Source organism: Stomoxys calcitrans, chromosome 2, assembly GCF_963082655.1.
Source record: "Stomoxys calcitrans chromosome 2, idStoCalc2.1, whole genome shotgun sequence".
NCBI classification, from domain to species: Eukaryota; Metazoa; Arthropoda; class Insecta; order Diptera; family Muscidae; genus Stomoxys; species Stomoxys calcitrans.
In genome coordinates this window covers 175,869,817-175,884,571 of record NC_081553.1, presented here as the reverse complement: position 1 = coordinate 175,884,571, position 14,755 = coordinate 175,869,817, and the positions used below count along the sequence as shown (strand labels likewise).

The 14,755-nt window shown below is 39.1% G+C and overlaps 1 protein-coding gene across 6 annotated transcripts; it reads right to left on the bottom strand.

Annotated features, from left to right (window-relative positions):
- Positions 1 to 2,048: 2,048 nt before the first annotated feature.
- Positions 2,049 to 12,997, bottom strand: LOC106089261 (sulfotransferase 1E1-like). 6 transcript variants are annotated; one of them, XM_059363355.1, is made up of 5 exons: positions 12,934 to 12,997; positions 7,760 to 8,123; positions 7,551 to 7,683; positions 2,286 to 2,686; positions 2,049 to 2,221 (listed from the first exon to the last, which is right to left on the bottom strand). In XM_059363355.1, the coding sequence occupies exons 2-5, from the start codon at positions 8,032 to 8,034 to the stop codon at positions 2,086 to 2,088; spliced, it is 945 nt and encodes a 314-aa protein (XP_059219338.1). In that variant the 5' UTR covers positions 8,035 to 8,123; positions 12,934 to 12,997; the 3' UTR covers positions 2,049 to 2,085. The 6 variants fall into 6 exon arrangements, with proteins under 6 accessions (XP_059219338.1, XP_059219341.1, XP_013110528.1 ...); XM_059363358.1 differs by having other exon boundaries at positions 7,760 to 8,041; positions 12,934 to 12,989; XM_013255074.2 differs by having other exon boundaries at positions 7,760 to 8,064; positions 12,934 to 12,973.
- Between the last annotated feature and the right edge of the window lie 1,758 nt (positions 12,998 to 14,755).

Here is a 14,755-nt window from a genome sequence, read left to right as displayed (position 1 = left end):
CTGCACCAAAGCCATCGGTTTGATGTTAAATTCTTTGGTTAAATTTCCGGATTTCATTCCGACTCCTGTACATCTCATTTCGCCCACGCTCTCGTCTTTCCATTTCCTTTTTCTTTCTACGGAACAGACGTTTTTCCTCTCTCTCCTTCATCTGGTGCGTTTCTACTGATTGCAGGGTTGCTCTATATGCCGCATTCTTGGCTTCAATAGCATCTCGACACTCTTGGTCGTACCAAGGGTTTCTTGGGGGAGGCTTCCGGTAGCCAAGTACGAATTTCACGGCATTTTCCATGGAGTGGGCAATAGTTTGCCACTGCTCCACTATATCATCGGAAAAAGGAGTGCTTTCATCAAGCTGTTGGGTCAGTCGAGTGGAGTATGCCGCTGCCATCTGTTGTGTTTCCAGCTTTTCAATGTTCAGCTTCCTTGCAGTATCAGATCGTACTTTCCTCGCCATTTTCAAACGGGTGCAAACCCTTGCTGCAACAAGGTAATGATCCGAATCGATGTTTACCCCTCGGATCGATCGTAGCCAAGTACGAATTTCACGGCATTTTCCATGGAGTGGGCAATAGTTTGCCACTGCTCCAACAAGGAGTGCTTTCATCAAGCAGTTAGGTCACTCGAGTGGAGTATGCCGCTGCCATCTGTTGTGTTTGCAGCTTTTCAACGTTCAGCTTTCTTGCAGTGTCCTTGTCTTCCATCGGGTTATGGGCGCAAATAAGGCTGATGTTGAAGAATTTGGCCTTTATGCGGATTGTGGCTTGCCTACCAACCACAGGAGTAAGCTTGGAGATAAGGTGTTTCATTCGCCTACAAAACACAAATCCCCAGCAAATTCAAGCCTCGTCTCATGGTAGCTATAATTTTTAGCGTCACCACTCGGTGTTATTATGGAGACCTTTCCGAGCTATCGCACTTCCTGTATGACAGTAATGTCTGTCTTGTACTTCTCTAATACTTCCGCCAGTGCGTACTCTGCACCCTCTCTACAAAGAGTGCGGATATTTCAGGTGGAGATACACAAATCATGGTCCTTAAAACGTTTGAGGGGGTAATAAACATAGGGGGGGATCCATTTTCATCCTCTTGGCTTTTTTACAGTCATTTCCTAAGTTTTCCTACGACCCAACCTATCTTTTTATACCCACCACCATAGAATGATAGCGGTCTAACGCGTATGCTTGAAATTTTGCACATATACTTTATATTAATGAAGGTCATTAGGGATTGCAAATCGGCCATATCGGTTCAGATTTGGATATAGCTCCCATATAAACCGATCTCCCGATTTGACTTCTTGAGCCCCTGGTAGTCTCAATTTTTGTCCTATTTGGCTGAAATAGCTTTGCATATAGTGTTCTGCTTTTACTTCCAACATCTGTGTCAAGTAGGGTCCAAATCGGTCTGGCCGAAATTTTGTACATAGCATTCTGTTACGACCTCCAACAACTGTGTCAAGTACGGTTCAAATCGGTCCATAATCTGGTGTAGCTCCCATATAAACCGATCTCCCGTTTTGACTTCTTGAGCCCCTGGAAGCCTAAATTTTCATCCGATTTTGCCTAAATTTTGCACATGGTATTCCCTATGATCTTCAACAACTGTGTTAAGTGCTGTCCAAATCGGTATATAACCTGGTATAGCTCCCTTATAAATCGATCTCCCGATTTGACTTCTTGAGCCCCTGGAAGCCTCAATTTTCACCCGATTTGGCTTATATTTCGCTTTAATTTTTATCTGATTGCGCTGAAATTTGAAGTAGTGAGTTGTTTTAAGCCTCCCGACATCCGACCTAAATATGGTTCAGATCGGACTACATTTAGATATAGCTGCCATATAGACCGATCTACCGATAAATGGTCTGGAACCCATAAAAGCTGCATTTATTGCCCACTTTCGCTGAAATTTGAATCAGTGAGTTGTTTTAAGTCATCCGCCATCTGACCCACATATGAGTCAGATCAGACTATACAGATATAGATGTCATAAAGACCGATCCTCCAATTTAGGGTCTTAATCCCATGAAAAGTAGATTTATTGTCTGAAAATTTTACTCGTTCTATATACACTTAAGCGCAGTTTTCAATTTAACAATAGCAAATCCTCCATAGTGGTGTTGTAGCGCTTCATTTTATCTTGGACCCATTTATCCAATTTCATTGCCAAAGCAGTCGATATCTCTTCCTTGTAGCCACTAACCTTCCCTTTGCGGCAGAAGCTTGCAAATATAAATTGATGAAATTAAGAGGAAATAAAAAATTTAAAAAAAAATCTTAGCTTACTTGAAATCCTCCAAAGGAACCTGATTCATCTTTCGAGCCTGCTCGATTTCCCAAAGATGATTTGTTGTTGGATTTTTCTTCATTTCCTCAAACGACAAGTGCTTTAACATTTGCTGCATTGTCTCTTCGTCAATGGGTTTGTTAAGGAACTGGCATACATCTTGAATTACGCTCCTGAGATCGGTTTTCATGCGCTCATAGCTGGTATAGTAAAGCCAAGGTTCCGATCGCAATGCATAGTACTCTGTCATATTATCAAATTGCTCACTCGAACATTCGCTCTCCATACGATTATTTAAATATTCTTCTAGCGTAATATGGGCAGAGAAAAAGCCCATGTGACGAAAGAAATGATATTCCGAAACGAAGGCATCTTTGGGATTTCGCGAGACATAAATGACCTGAAAAGAGAACATTTAAGGATTCGTTTGATAATCTTATGTTGTTCTTTAGAGAGAAGGAAAAGTGAAACTAAGAATTCGACTCAAAATGTAATTTTGTGTGAAATGAGACAGTGTTGCTTAAGACAGTGTTGAAATTAGACAGTGTCGAAGCAAATGGCAGAGAAAATTTCGAGGAGTGTTGTTTAACATTTTTTTTGTCCCTTGTCCCTAATTTTCGAATATTTTTTCCCCAAAAATCGCCAACTACAGTTGAATTTCCCAAATAAAACTATTGGAAAAACAAGTAAAATCAATAAGGAAAGACAAAAGTCGGGCGGTGCCGACTTTATAATACACTACACCTACCCTATAAACACAAAAAGTGGGGCTACATCTAATTCTGATCCAATTTTGATGGACCTCGGCGGATGTATCCAGATAGATTATTAAAATTTCTGCACCAAATTTCGAGCAAAGCAAATATGTTCAAAATGTAATAACTACGGTTGAAAATGACAATGAATTATCCAAAATCTGACGAACAAATACATGGGAGCTATATCTAAATCTGAAACGATTTCGACCAAAATTTATGGATATTGTAAAATTCGTCGAAAAAAGAGTTGTACAAAATTTTGCGAAGGTTGGAAAAAAATGCGTTTGCAGTGGGTCTTGGAGTGAAACTCGGGCGATATATATATATATTAGAGCTATATCTAAATCTGAACCGATTTCTATGAAATTCACAAGTAATATCGAGAGTCATAATAAAATCCTGCCAAATTTCGAGAAAATCGATTAACAAATGACCATTTTATTGCTGTATTACTCCATATCGGACAAACATATATATAGTAGCTCTATCCAAATCTGTGCGATTTCTATGAAAGTAATATTAAGAGCCATATGAAAATTTCAAGAGAATCGGTCAACAAGTGACCATTTTGTTGCTGTATTACTGGAAATCGGACGAACATATATATGGGAGCTATATCCAAATCTGAGCCGATTTCTATGAAATTGAACAGTAATATTGAGAGTCATATGAAAATCGTATAAAGTATATATATTCTTGATCAGCGTAAAAATCTAAGACGATCTAGACATGTCCGACCGTCCTTCCTGCCAAATTTCGACAGAATCGGTTAACAGATGACTATTTTATGGCAGTATTACTGCAAATCTGAACCGATTTTTACCAATTGCAAAAGGCTTCGTCTCTTGGCCAAAAAACACGCCCATACAAAATTTGAAGACGATCGGATAAAAATTGCAACCTGTAGTTTGTACACAAATTAACATGGACAGACGGACAGACAGACAGACGGGCATAGCTAAATCGAATCAGAAAGCGATTCTGAGTCGATCAGTATACTTATCAATGGGTCTATCTCTCTTCCTTTTGGGTGTTACAAACAAATGTACTAAGTTATAATACCCTGTACCACAGTAGTGGTGTAGGGTATGAAAAGCGTGTTTAGTTCAGCAGGGCCGAATCTTTGGAACCCACCACAATGGATTCTGCTATAAATTCATACAAGGGCATAATCTTATTTAATCCACATACTTCTACGAACCAAACAAGGATGATTGAGTGACCGGTTTACATGGAAGCTATATCAGGTTATGAATCGATTTAGACCGTACTTGGAACAGTTTCTGGAAGTCATAATATAACACTACATGAAAAATTTTATCCAAATCGGAAAAAAATTGTGGCTTTTAGGGGCTCAAGCAGTCAAATTGGGAAATCGGTTTATATGGGAGCTGTATCCAAATGTAAGGGCTTAATCAGTCAAACCGGGAAATCGGTTTATATGGAAGCTTTACCCGGTTACAGACCGATTTGGACCGTACTTGGCACAATTGTTGGAAGTCATAACAGAACACTACATGCTAAATTTCAACAAAATCGGACAAAAATTGCGGCTTGTAAAGGCTCAAGCAGTCAAATGGGGAAATCGGTTTAAATGGGAGCTATATTCGGTTACAGACCGATTTGAATTGTACTTGGCACAAGGCTTGAAAGTCATAACAGAACACTACATTCAAAATTTCAGCTCAATCGGACAAAAATTGCGGCTTCCAGGGGCTCAAGAAGTCAAATTTGGGATTTATATCCAAATCTGAACCGATATGTTTCATTTGCAATCTCCAAAGACCTACATCAATATAAGGTATCTATGCAAAATGTCAAGCGGCTAGCTTTACGCGTTCGACCGGGATTTCTACAGACGGACAGACGGACATGGCTAGATCGAATCAGAATGTCGTGACGATCCAGAATATACATACTGTATGAGGTCCCAGATCAACATTTCGAGTTGTTACAGCAAACAGCAAAAATTTCTGTTAAAACAGTAGTTTTTGTCTGCTGAAAATGGGAAAGCAGACATTACTGCTGTTTCAGCAAACATAGGGGTGCTGTATTAGCAAACATTTCTTATTGTTTTTCAAAAAATAAAATCTGCTTTTATGGTTGCCTGTTACTTGTTATACCCTCCATCATAGGATGGGGGTATACTAATTACGTCATTCTGTTTGTAACTCCTCGAAATATTGGTCAAAGACCCCATAAAGTATATGTTTTCTTGATTGTCCTGACATTTTAGGTTGATTTAGCCATGTCCGTCCGTCTGTCTGTCGAAAACACGCTAACTTTCGAACGAGTAAAGTTAGCCGTTTGAAATTTTGCACAAATACTTCTTTTTAGTGTAGGTCGGTTGGGATTGTAAATGGGCCATATCGGTCCATTTGTTTATATAGCTGTCATATAAACCGATCTTGGATCTTGACTACTTGAGCTTCTAGAGGGCGCAATTGTTATACGATTTGGCTGAAATTTTGCATGAGATGTTTGTTCATGATTTCTAACAACTATCTTAAGTGTGGTCTAAATCGGTCTATAATCTGATATAGCTATCATATAAACCGATCTGGAGTCTTGACTTCTTGAGCCAATAGAGGGCGCAATTTCTATCCGACTTGGCTGAAATTTTGCAAGGCGTGTTTTGTTATGACTTTCAACAACAGTGCTTAGTATGGTTCAAATCGGTCTATAACCTGATATAGCTGTCATATAAACCGATCTTGAATCTTGACTTCTTGAGCCTTTAGAGGGCGCAATTCTTATCCAATTTATCTGAAATTTTGCATGAGGTGTTTCTTTATGATTTCCAATAACTGTCCTAAGTATGGTTCAAATTGGTCTATAACCTGATATAGCTGCCATATAAACCGATCTGGGGTCTCGATTTTTGAGCCTCTAGAGGGCGCAATTCTTATCCAATTAGGTTAAAATTTTGCAAGGCGTGTTTACATAGGACTTTCAACAACTCTGCTAAGGATGGATCAAATCGGTACATAACCTGAATAGCTGCCATATAAACTAAACTTGAATCTTGACGTCTTGACGCGCAATTGTTATTCGATTTAGCTGAAATTTTATTCAACGGCTTCTCCCATGACCTTCAGCATACGTGTCAAATATGGTCTGAATCGGTGTATAGCCTGATCAACCCCATATACACCGATCTCCCTATTTTACTTCTTGAGTTCATAAAGGGAGGAATTCTTATTTGAATTGGCTGAAATTTTACATAATGATTTTTATTATGGTCTCCAATATTCAATTCAATTATGGTCCGAATCGAACTATAACTTGATATAGCTTTAATACCTAAGCGATTGTTATACCCTCCACCATAGGATGGGTGTATACTAATTTCGTCATTCTGTTTGTAACTCCTCTAAATGAAATTTTTGTACAAAGGCTTCTCTCATGACCTCTAACATACGTTTCGAAAATGGCATGAATCGGTTTATAGCCTAATGCAGCTCCCCTAAAAACCGATTTCCCTATTTTACTTCTTCACTCCTAAAGTGCGCAATTTTTACTAGATTTGGCTGAAATTTTACACAATGACTTCTATTATGGTCTCCAATATTCAGTTCAATTATGCTCCGAAATGAAAAATAACTTGATATTGTTCCAATAATATAACAATTCTTTTCTTTTATCCTTTGTTTGCCTTAAAAGAGATGCCGTGGCAAGAGCTCGACAAATGCAATCCATGGTGGAGTGTATATAAGATTCGGCCCGGCCGAACTTAGCACGTTTTTACTTGTTATAACTCCGCAATATGTCTGGATTTTAGGTGAAATACTACATTTCAAATTTAAGTAAATTTTAGTTTCGACGACTTAACCTGCATACCCAATGCAATGTAGGGTATCAATAGGTCGGCTTCGCTTGACTTTAGCTCGTCCTTACTTGTTTATTATAACTTCACTACCATGCCCATAGTTATATCCAAATATGGGATGATCTGCATCATTTTTGATTCAGGTACCGTAAACTCTTATACAAGTTATGGTTTCAGCGAAATCATGCAATAAATTGGATTTTTATAGACCGGTAACCTTATAGAGCTCCCATATAAACCGATCTCCCGATTTGACATCTTGAACCCCTAGAAGCCGCAATTGATATCTGATTAGGCTGACATTTTGCACGTTGTATTCCATTACGACTTTCAACAATCGAGGCAAGTACGATTCAAATCGGTATATAACTTGATACAGCTCCTATATGAACCAATCTCCTGACTTGACATTTTAAGTCTCTGAAAGACGCAATTGGTGGCCGATTTGGCTTAAATTGGCACATAGTATTTTGTTATGACTTCCAACAACCATTGTAAGTGTTGCTCAAATCGGTCTATAAGCTAATACAGGCCCCATAGAACCGATCTCCCGATAAGTCTTCCACGGCCCTTAGAAACTTCGTTTTGCGTAAATTTTTAGCAGAATCCAAAAAACACCGCATGTTTAACTTGTTTGAATATAAAGTATAAATTATTTATTTTATTTGAATACCAACCTTAGTTTTTTTATTCCAAATTTGGGCTGGCAACAAAGCAAGACATAGATGAGATTTTATTAAACGTGGACGATTTGTGGTTTCAATTGCTTTAAAGGCTCCTTTCAAATCCTTGTGGATAATATAATGAAATCTTCGTAAAAAATTTTATATAACGTTAATGTCAAGCTCATTAGATTCGAAATGGGGTTTTGCTATGTTATACTTACTCCATGAAAGGAGACCGCTTTTCCAAATGTTCACTTTTAGCCGCTTCGAAGTCGTAATTATTTAAAACTAGCCATAGGAGTTCTTGCATCCAGGTTGTACCACATTTGGGCAAAGAAACCAACCAAACATCATCGTCATATACTTCAACATCATGAACTTTATTTAGGAATTCTTGAGCGTTCGGTATGTAGTAACATTTTCGATTTTCCCAATATTTCATGGGTAAAAGATTTGTGGGAAATCGCTTTGGTTGCACTACCTCACTTTCTGCCATTTTTTTGCTGGAAACGAAATTTTTGCCTTACTGCTTCCGAATATGAAAAATCACTCAAATTTATCCAAAAAATATTTCAGCAGCGTAATCTTAATAATAGCATAGTTAAATAGATAAGCAAGCGTATTAAATCAGTTCTCATCTCTTTTATTATACCCTTCAACATGGATTGTATTTGCCAAGTTCTTTGAATAATTTTTGTCATCTATCTATAGCTGCCATAACACGAGGCATGAATTTGGCTGTGGGTTTGTAGTTAGTCGGAGACTGAAACACCTTGGCATCAGCTTTACTCCGGTGGATGAGAGGCTAGCCACAATCCGCATAAACGCCAAATTCTTCAACATCAACCTTATTTGTACCCATGTCCCTAGAAAGAGAATATGACAGCTGCCCCGCCCATGACATTAAAATCGTTCTGGGAGATTTTAATGCGAAAATAGGGAAGGAAGACATCTTTGGTCCAATAGTCGGAAAGTTTAGCCTCCACGAGATAACGTCCAGTAATGCGTTGAGGCTGATAGATTTCGCCGCGGCAAAAACATGGTAGTTAGTAGCACCAGATTTCAACATAAAAATATTCACAAAACCACATGGCTGTCATCCGATCAAAACACGAGAAACCAAATTGATCACGTTGTGATAGATGGAAGGCATTCATCCAGTGTTAGATGGACGATCGATCCGTGGAGCGAATATAGATTCGGATCATTACCTCGTTTCAGCAAAAGTTCTCACCCGTTTGAACATGGCGAGGAAAGTACGATCTGACACTGCACGGAAGCTTGACATTGAAAAGCTGCAAACACAACAAATGGCAGCGGCATACTCCACTCGACTGCCCCAACTGCTTGATGAAAGCACTCCTTGTTCCGATGATATAATGGCGCAGTGGCAAACTATTGCCCACTCCATGGAAAATGCCGCGAAATCCGTACTTGGGTACCGGAAGCCTCCTCCAAGAAATCCATGGTACGACCAAGAGTGTCGGGACGCTACTGAAGCCAAGAATGCGGCATATAGAGCAACCCTGCAATCAGTAGCAACGCGCCAGATGAAGGAGAGGTATCGGGAGAAAAGGAGAGAGGAGAAACGTCTATTCCGCAGACAGAAAAAAGAAATGGAAAGACGTGAGTGTGAGCGAATTGAGATGTTCAGGAGTCAGAATGAAGTCCGGAAATTCTACCAAAGAATTAAACATCAAACCGATGGCTTTGGTGCAGGCACATCCTCCTGCAGAGACAAAGAAGGAAATCGGGTAACTGACACAGATAACATGCTGAGGATAGGGAAAAAACATTTTACCAACTGCTAGTGTCCGGCGATGGCGGCGAAGAGGATATCGCAGAATCAATCCCTGATGATGGTATAGAATGTTTACCTTCTAGGTCCATATAGCAGTGACTCGACTGAAGAACAACAAGGCAGCAGGAGCCGACGGGTTACCCACTAAACTATTTAAGACCGGGGGCGATACGCTGATAAGGCGTATGCATCAGCTTATCTGCGTAATCTGGCTAGAAGAACGCATATCCGATGATTGAAATCTCAGCCTTCTATGTCCCGTACATAAGAAAGGAGGCAAGACGGAATATGCAAACTACAAAGGAATAAGTCTCCTCCCCATCGCATACAAGATACTCTCGAGCGTGGTTTGTAAAAAATTAAAACTTAAAATCAATGAGATAATTGGGCCAAAGCAATGCTGCTTAAGACCTGGTAAATCCACCCTGGACCAGATATCCACACTGCGCCAAATCCGGAAAAGACCTGAGATGGACAATTTAACACCCACCATCACTTTGACTACAAAACCGCTTTCGAAACCCCCTTTTCGTTCAACGGTATTTCAAGCCATGTCTGAGTTTGGTATCTCTGCAAAATTAATAAGACTCTGCAGGATGAGACTTGCTGATACGCGATCCTCAGTTTTTTCAGACAAGGAAACAGCCTATTGTGTGAACTCTTTAATATCCTGCTGGAGAAGATTATACGAGATGCAGATATGAATAGATATATCACACTACTCACAAGAGAACACATGCTACTCGCCTATGCCGTCGACATAGATATCATAGTACGGTCACCGGAACGCTATTCTATATTCGGCTATGACTTCCAACAACTACGCGAAGAATGATCTAAATCAGTTCATAATCTTATATAAACCGATCTCCAAATTATACTTCTCGAACCTGTATAGGGCGCAATTCTTATCCGATTTAGCTGAAATTTTGTACATCGACATTCCTATGATCTATAATATACAAGCCAAACATGGTTTACAACCTGAAATAGCTCTCATATAAACCAATCTCCCGATTTTACTTTTTGAGCCCCTATATTCGCAATTTTTGTCTAATTTGGCTGAAATTTTGAACAATGTGTTCTACTATGGTCTTCAACATCCAAACCTTGTATGGTCTGAATCGGTCTATAAGCTGATTTAGCTCCAATAGCATTGCAATTTTTATCTATTATCATTTGTTTGGCGGTAAAGAGATACTGGGAAAAGAACTTGACAAATGCGATCCATGGTGGAGGGCATATACGATTCGGCCCGGTCGAACTTAGCTCGATTTTACTTGTTTACCTATGTGTTTTTAAATGAAGTGTGCCAATGTGTAAATATGCAAAATCACTCCATTAACATAAACATTAATTGCTTATTTCTTCTGTCTCTCCCACATGGCGGAGATGGTGAGGGCGTGAGCGTCAGGGCTGCCATATTTGGCGATTTTTTTGGCATTTTTTCAAATTTTTAGCTTCAAGAGAAGATACAATTTTTTACAGAACACCATTGTTATGACTTCCAATACCCATGATAAGTGTTGTCTAAATCGGCCTATAACCTGATATAGTTGCCATATAAACCAATACGCGAAAATTTGAAAATTATTATACACTCGGCCATAGGATGGGGGTATACTAATTTCGTCATTCTGTTTGTTACTCCTCGAAATATTCGTCGATGATCCCATAAAGCATATATATACTTGATCGTCATGACATTTTAAGTCGATCTATCCATGTCGGTTGGTCCGTCCGTCCGTCTGTCTGTCTGTCCGTCCGGCCGTCTGTCCGTCCGGCCGTCTGTCCGTCCGTCTGTCCGTCCGTCTGTCCGTCCATCCGTCCGCACACAACACAAATACTTATTAGTGTAGGTTGGTTGGTATTGTAAATGGATCAAATCTGTCCATGTTTTGACATAACTGTCATATAAACCGATCTTGACTTCTTGAGCTTCTAGAGGGCACAATTGGTATCCGATTTGTCTGAAATATTGCACATATTATATTGGTATGACTTCCAACAACTGTTCTATGTATGGTCAAAATCGATTTATAGCCTGATATACCTCCCATATCATTCGATCTTGGGTCTTGACTTCTTGAGCTTCTAGAGGGCACAATTTTTATACGGTTTGGCTGAAAATTTGCACATATCGGTTTGTTATAACTTCCAACAACTCTGCCAAAGATGGTCCAAATCAGTCTCTAAACTGATATAGCCGCCATATAACTCAATCTCCTGATTTGACTTCTTGAGTCCTAGACGGCGCAATTCTTATTCGATAAGGCTGAAATTTTGTATGTGTCGTTTTGGTATGACTTCCAACAACTGTGCCAAGTATAGTCTAAATTGGTTTTTAACCTGAGATAGCGATCTCCTAATTTGACTTTCTGCGTTTCTTGAGGGCACAATTATTACACGATTTGCCTTAAATTTTGGAGCTGATAATTTTCTATGTCTTGCTCGGCACGCCAAGTACGGTCCATATCGGTCATATAGCTCTTGTATATTTGAAAAAATTCATTCAAAGAGCTTGACAAATGCGATCCTTGGTGGGGGAGTATATAAGATTCGGCCCTGCCGAACTTTCTCGTTTCGAATGTCGAGAAGCCCAATGCAACTTATAGTGTCAAATTACATTGTAAGTATATACGGCAGCTATAGACCGGTCTGAATTATATTGGATAATAATGTCGAGGGCCCTAACACAGCTCACTCCCTCATATTTCAGTGAAATCGGATAATAAATGTGGCTTTAACGGGTCTAAGACTTTTAATTAACAAACCGGTCTAAATTGGGGTTTTATCGAGAAATAGTGCGATATAGTCCATCTTGAAAGTAAACCTGTCTATGGACAGCTATTTACCTGCTATTTTATGGCGCCAAACGGATATTTCGGATTATGGGTGAAGAGACCATAGAACCAATACCGAATTTAAAGTAATTAATTCTGGCAGAAGAAACAATGCCAATGCATTGTCCGTTTATCTTGATGTCAGTTTTAGTTATAGTTTTTTTATACCCTACACTACCACTGTGGTACAGGGTATTATAGATTTGTGCATTTGTTTTCAACGCTAAGAAGGAGAAGAGCTAGACCCATTGATAAGTATGCCGATCAACTCAGAATCACTTTCTGACTCGATTTAGCCATGTCCGTCTGTCCGTCTATAAGTCCATGTATTCTTGTAATCAAAGTACAGGTCGTATTTGTTGTCCAATCATTACGAAATTTTGCACATATCACTTACTTGGCCCAAGGACGAACGCTATTGATTTAGATATAGCTTCCATATATATCTATCCCCCGATTTGCACTTAAATATCCGTAGTAAGGACAATTTTCAACCGATCTGTACAAAATTTGGCACGGATTGTTTTGTTAGTGATCTTAACATATCTGCTAGATATCATCAAAATCGGTTCAAATTTGGATGTAGCACCCATACATATTTATCGACGGATTTACACTTTTATGGCCGTAGTAACAACAATTTTCAAACGATCTGTTTTAAAGTCGATTCAGATTTAGATAAAGCTCTCATATACATATATACTAATATATTGCCCGAATTTATAATTTAAGGGTGTGTGTAGGGTATTACATAGTCGGCTCCGCCCCACTTTTGCCTTTGCTTACGGTTTTGTTTTTATTTGAAAAACAAAACATAAATTAGAATAATTAAAATTCTGTTTTATTTTTTTTAATTATTCCTTTATTTATTTAAACTGTCAACTTCTGTTGGCGTTGCTGAGTTTATTACTAAATTTTGTCTACATATTTCCAATTTAATTTTTACCATTTCCTACTCACAGTCAAAAGCCTTTTTTTGCTTATTAAGAATATCTTAAGTAGTAAGTTAATGAACTGCAAAATTGCATTTTATATTGAAGCAATAGTTAGTTACAATTTACAGGCGGTAAATTGCAATATTGGCAAGAATGCCGATTTGCAATTTTACTGTCAGTCAACTAATATAGAACTTATGAAAAACAAATTCAAAAGAAAATAATTATATGACAAAGTTATTGGGCCCCTAAATAGTAACCGTTGATTGAAGCGAACGTGTACTCATTTCGCTCCTCGAAGAAAAAAAAATCAGTATCTCGGAATAGATACCTATTACGAAACATTTTTAAGCCTTTCGTGAGTAGGCTCAAAATGGACTCCAAGGACCCAACAACTGCGATGGTGGCATCAGACCGTAGCATATTGTCCTCCCCACCCTTCTCCATCCACACCTGTGGGGTGCCTTGGTTCTTGTAGTAGAGAGTAATGCTTCAATTGCACACCCAGTCGTTAGACTAAACAAGTAAAAGCGGGCTAAGTTCGGCCGGGCCGAATCTTATATACCCTCCACCGTGGATCGCATTTGTTGAGTTCTTTTCCCGGCATCTCTTCTTAGGCAAAACAAGTAAAAAGGCGTTCAGTTCGGCCGGGCTAACTTTGGATACCCATAACCTCGGGTATATATGTAAACCACCTTTCATCAAAATCCGGTGTAAATTGCATACCTTATGTCCCATAGCAGTTATATCGAAATATATTCCGATTTGGGCCAAATATTAGTCGTTGTTCAATTGTGTATAACAAAATATTGGTCTTTTAAGAAGCTATAACTAAAAATAAACCGATCTGAACCATATAAGATACGGATGTCGAAAAGCCTAACACAACACAATCTCGGCGCAATCGGACAATAAATGCGCCTATTATGGGCCAAAAACCTTAAATCGAGTGATCGGCCTATATGGCAGCTATATTCAAAACTACACCGACCTGGGCCAAATTGATGAAGGATGTCGAAGAGCTTAACGCAACTCACTGTCTCAAATTTCGGTAAAATCGGAAAATAAATGCGCCTTTTATGGCCCCAAAAACTAAAACCGAAAGATCGGTGTATATAACAGCTATATCCAAATCTGGACCAATCTGGGCCAAATTGACGAAGGGCGTCGTAGGGCCTAACGCAACTCACTGTTCCGAATTTCAGCAAAATCGGATAAGAAATGTGGCTTTTATGGGCCTAAGACCCTAAATCGGAGGATCGGTCTTTATGGCAGCTATATCCAAATCTGGACCGATCTGAGCCAAACTAAGGAAGGACGTCGAAGGGCCTTACACAACTCACTGTCCCAAATTTCAGCAAAATCGGATAATAAATGTGGCTTTTATGGGCCTAAGACCCTAAATCGGAGGGTCGGTCTATACGGCAGCTATATCTAAATCTGGACCGATCTGAGCCAAAATGACGAAGGATGTCGAAGGGCCTAACATAACTCACTGTCCCAAATTTCAATAAAATCGGATAAAAAATGTAGCTTTTATGGGCCTAAGACCCTAAATCTGCCAATCGGTCAATATGGGGGCTATATCAAGATATAGTCCGATATAGCCCATCTTCGGACTTAATCTGCTTATGAAAA

What these genes read in the sequence shown, in the direction of transcription:
- LOC106089261 (XM_059363355.1), bottom strand. Translation starts at nt 8,034, where the DNA reads ATGGCAGAAAGTGAGGTAGTGCAACCAAAGCGATTTCCCACAAATCTT. An exon ending in TTTGGAATAAAAAAACTAAG is followed by an intron (nt 2,687 to 7,550) that starts GTTGGTATTCAA and finishes TTCTCTTTTCAG; the next exon opens with GTCATTTATGTCTCGCGAAA. An exon ending in GTTCCTTTGGAGGATTTCAA is followed by an intron (nt 2,222 to 2,285) that starts GTAAGCTAAGAT and finishes TATATTTGCAAG; the next exon opens with CTTCTGCCGCAAAGGGAAGG.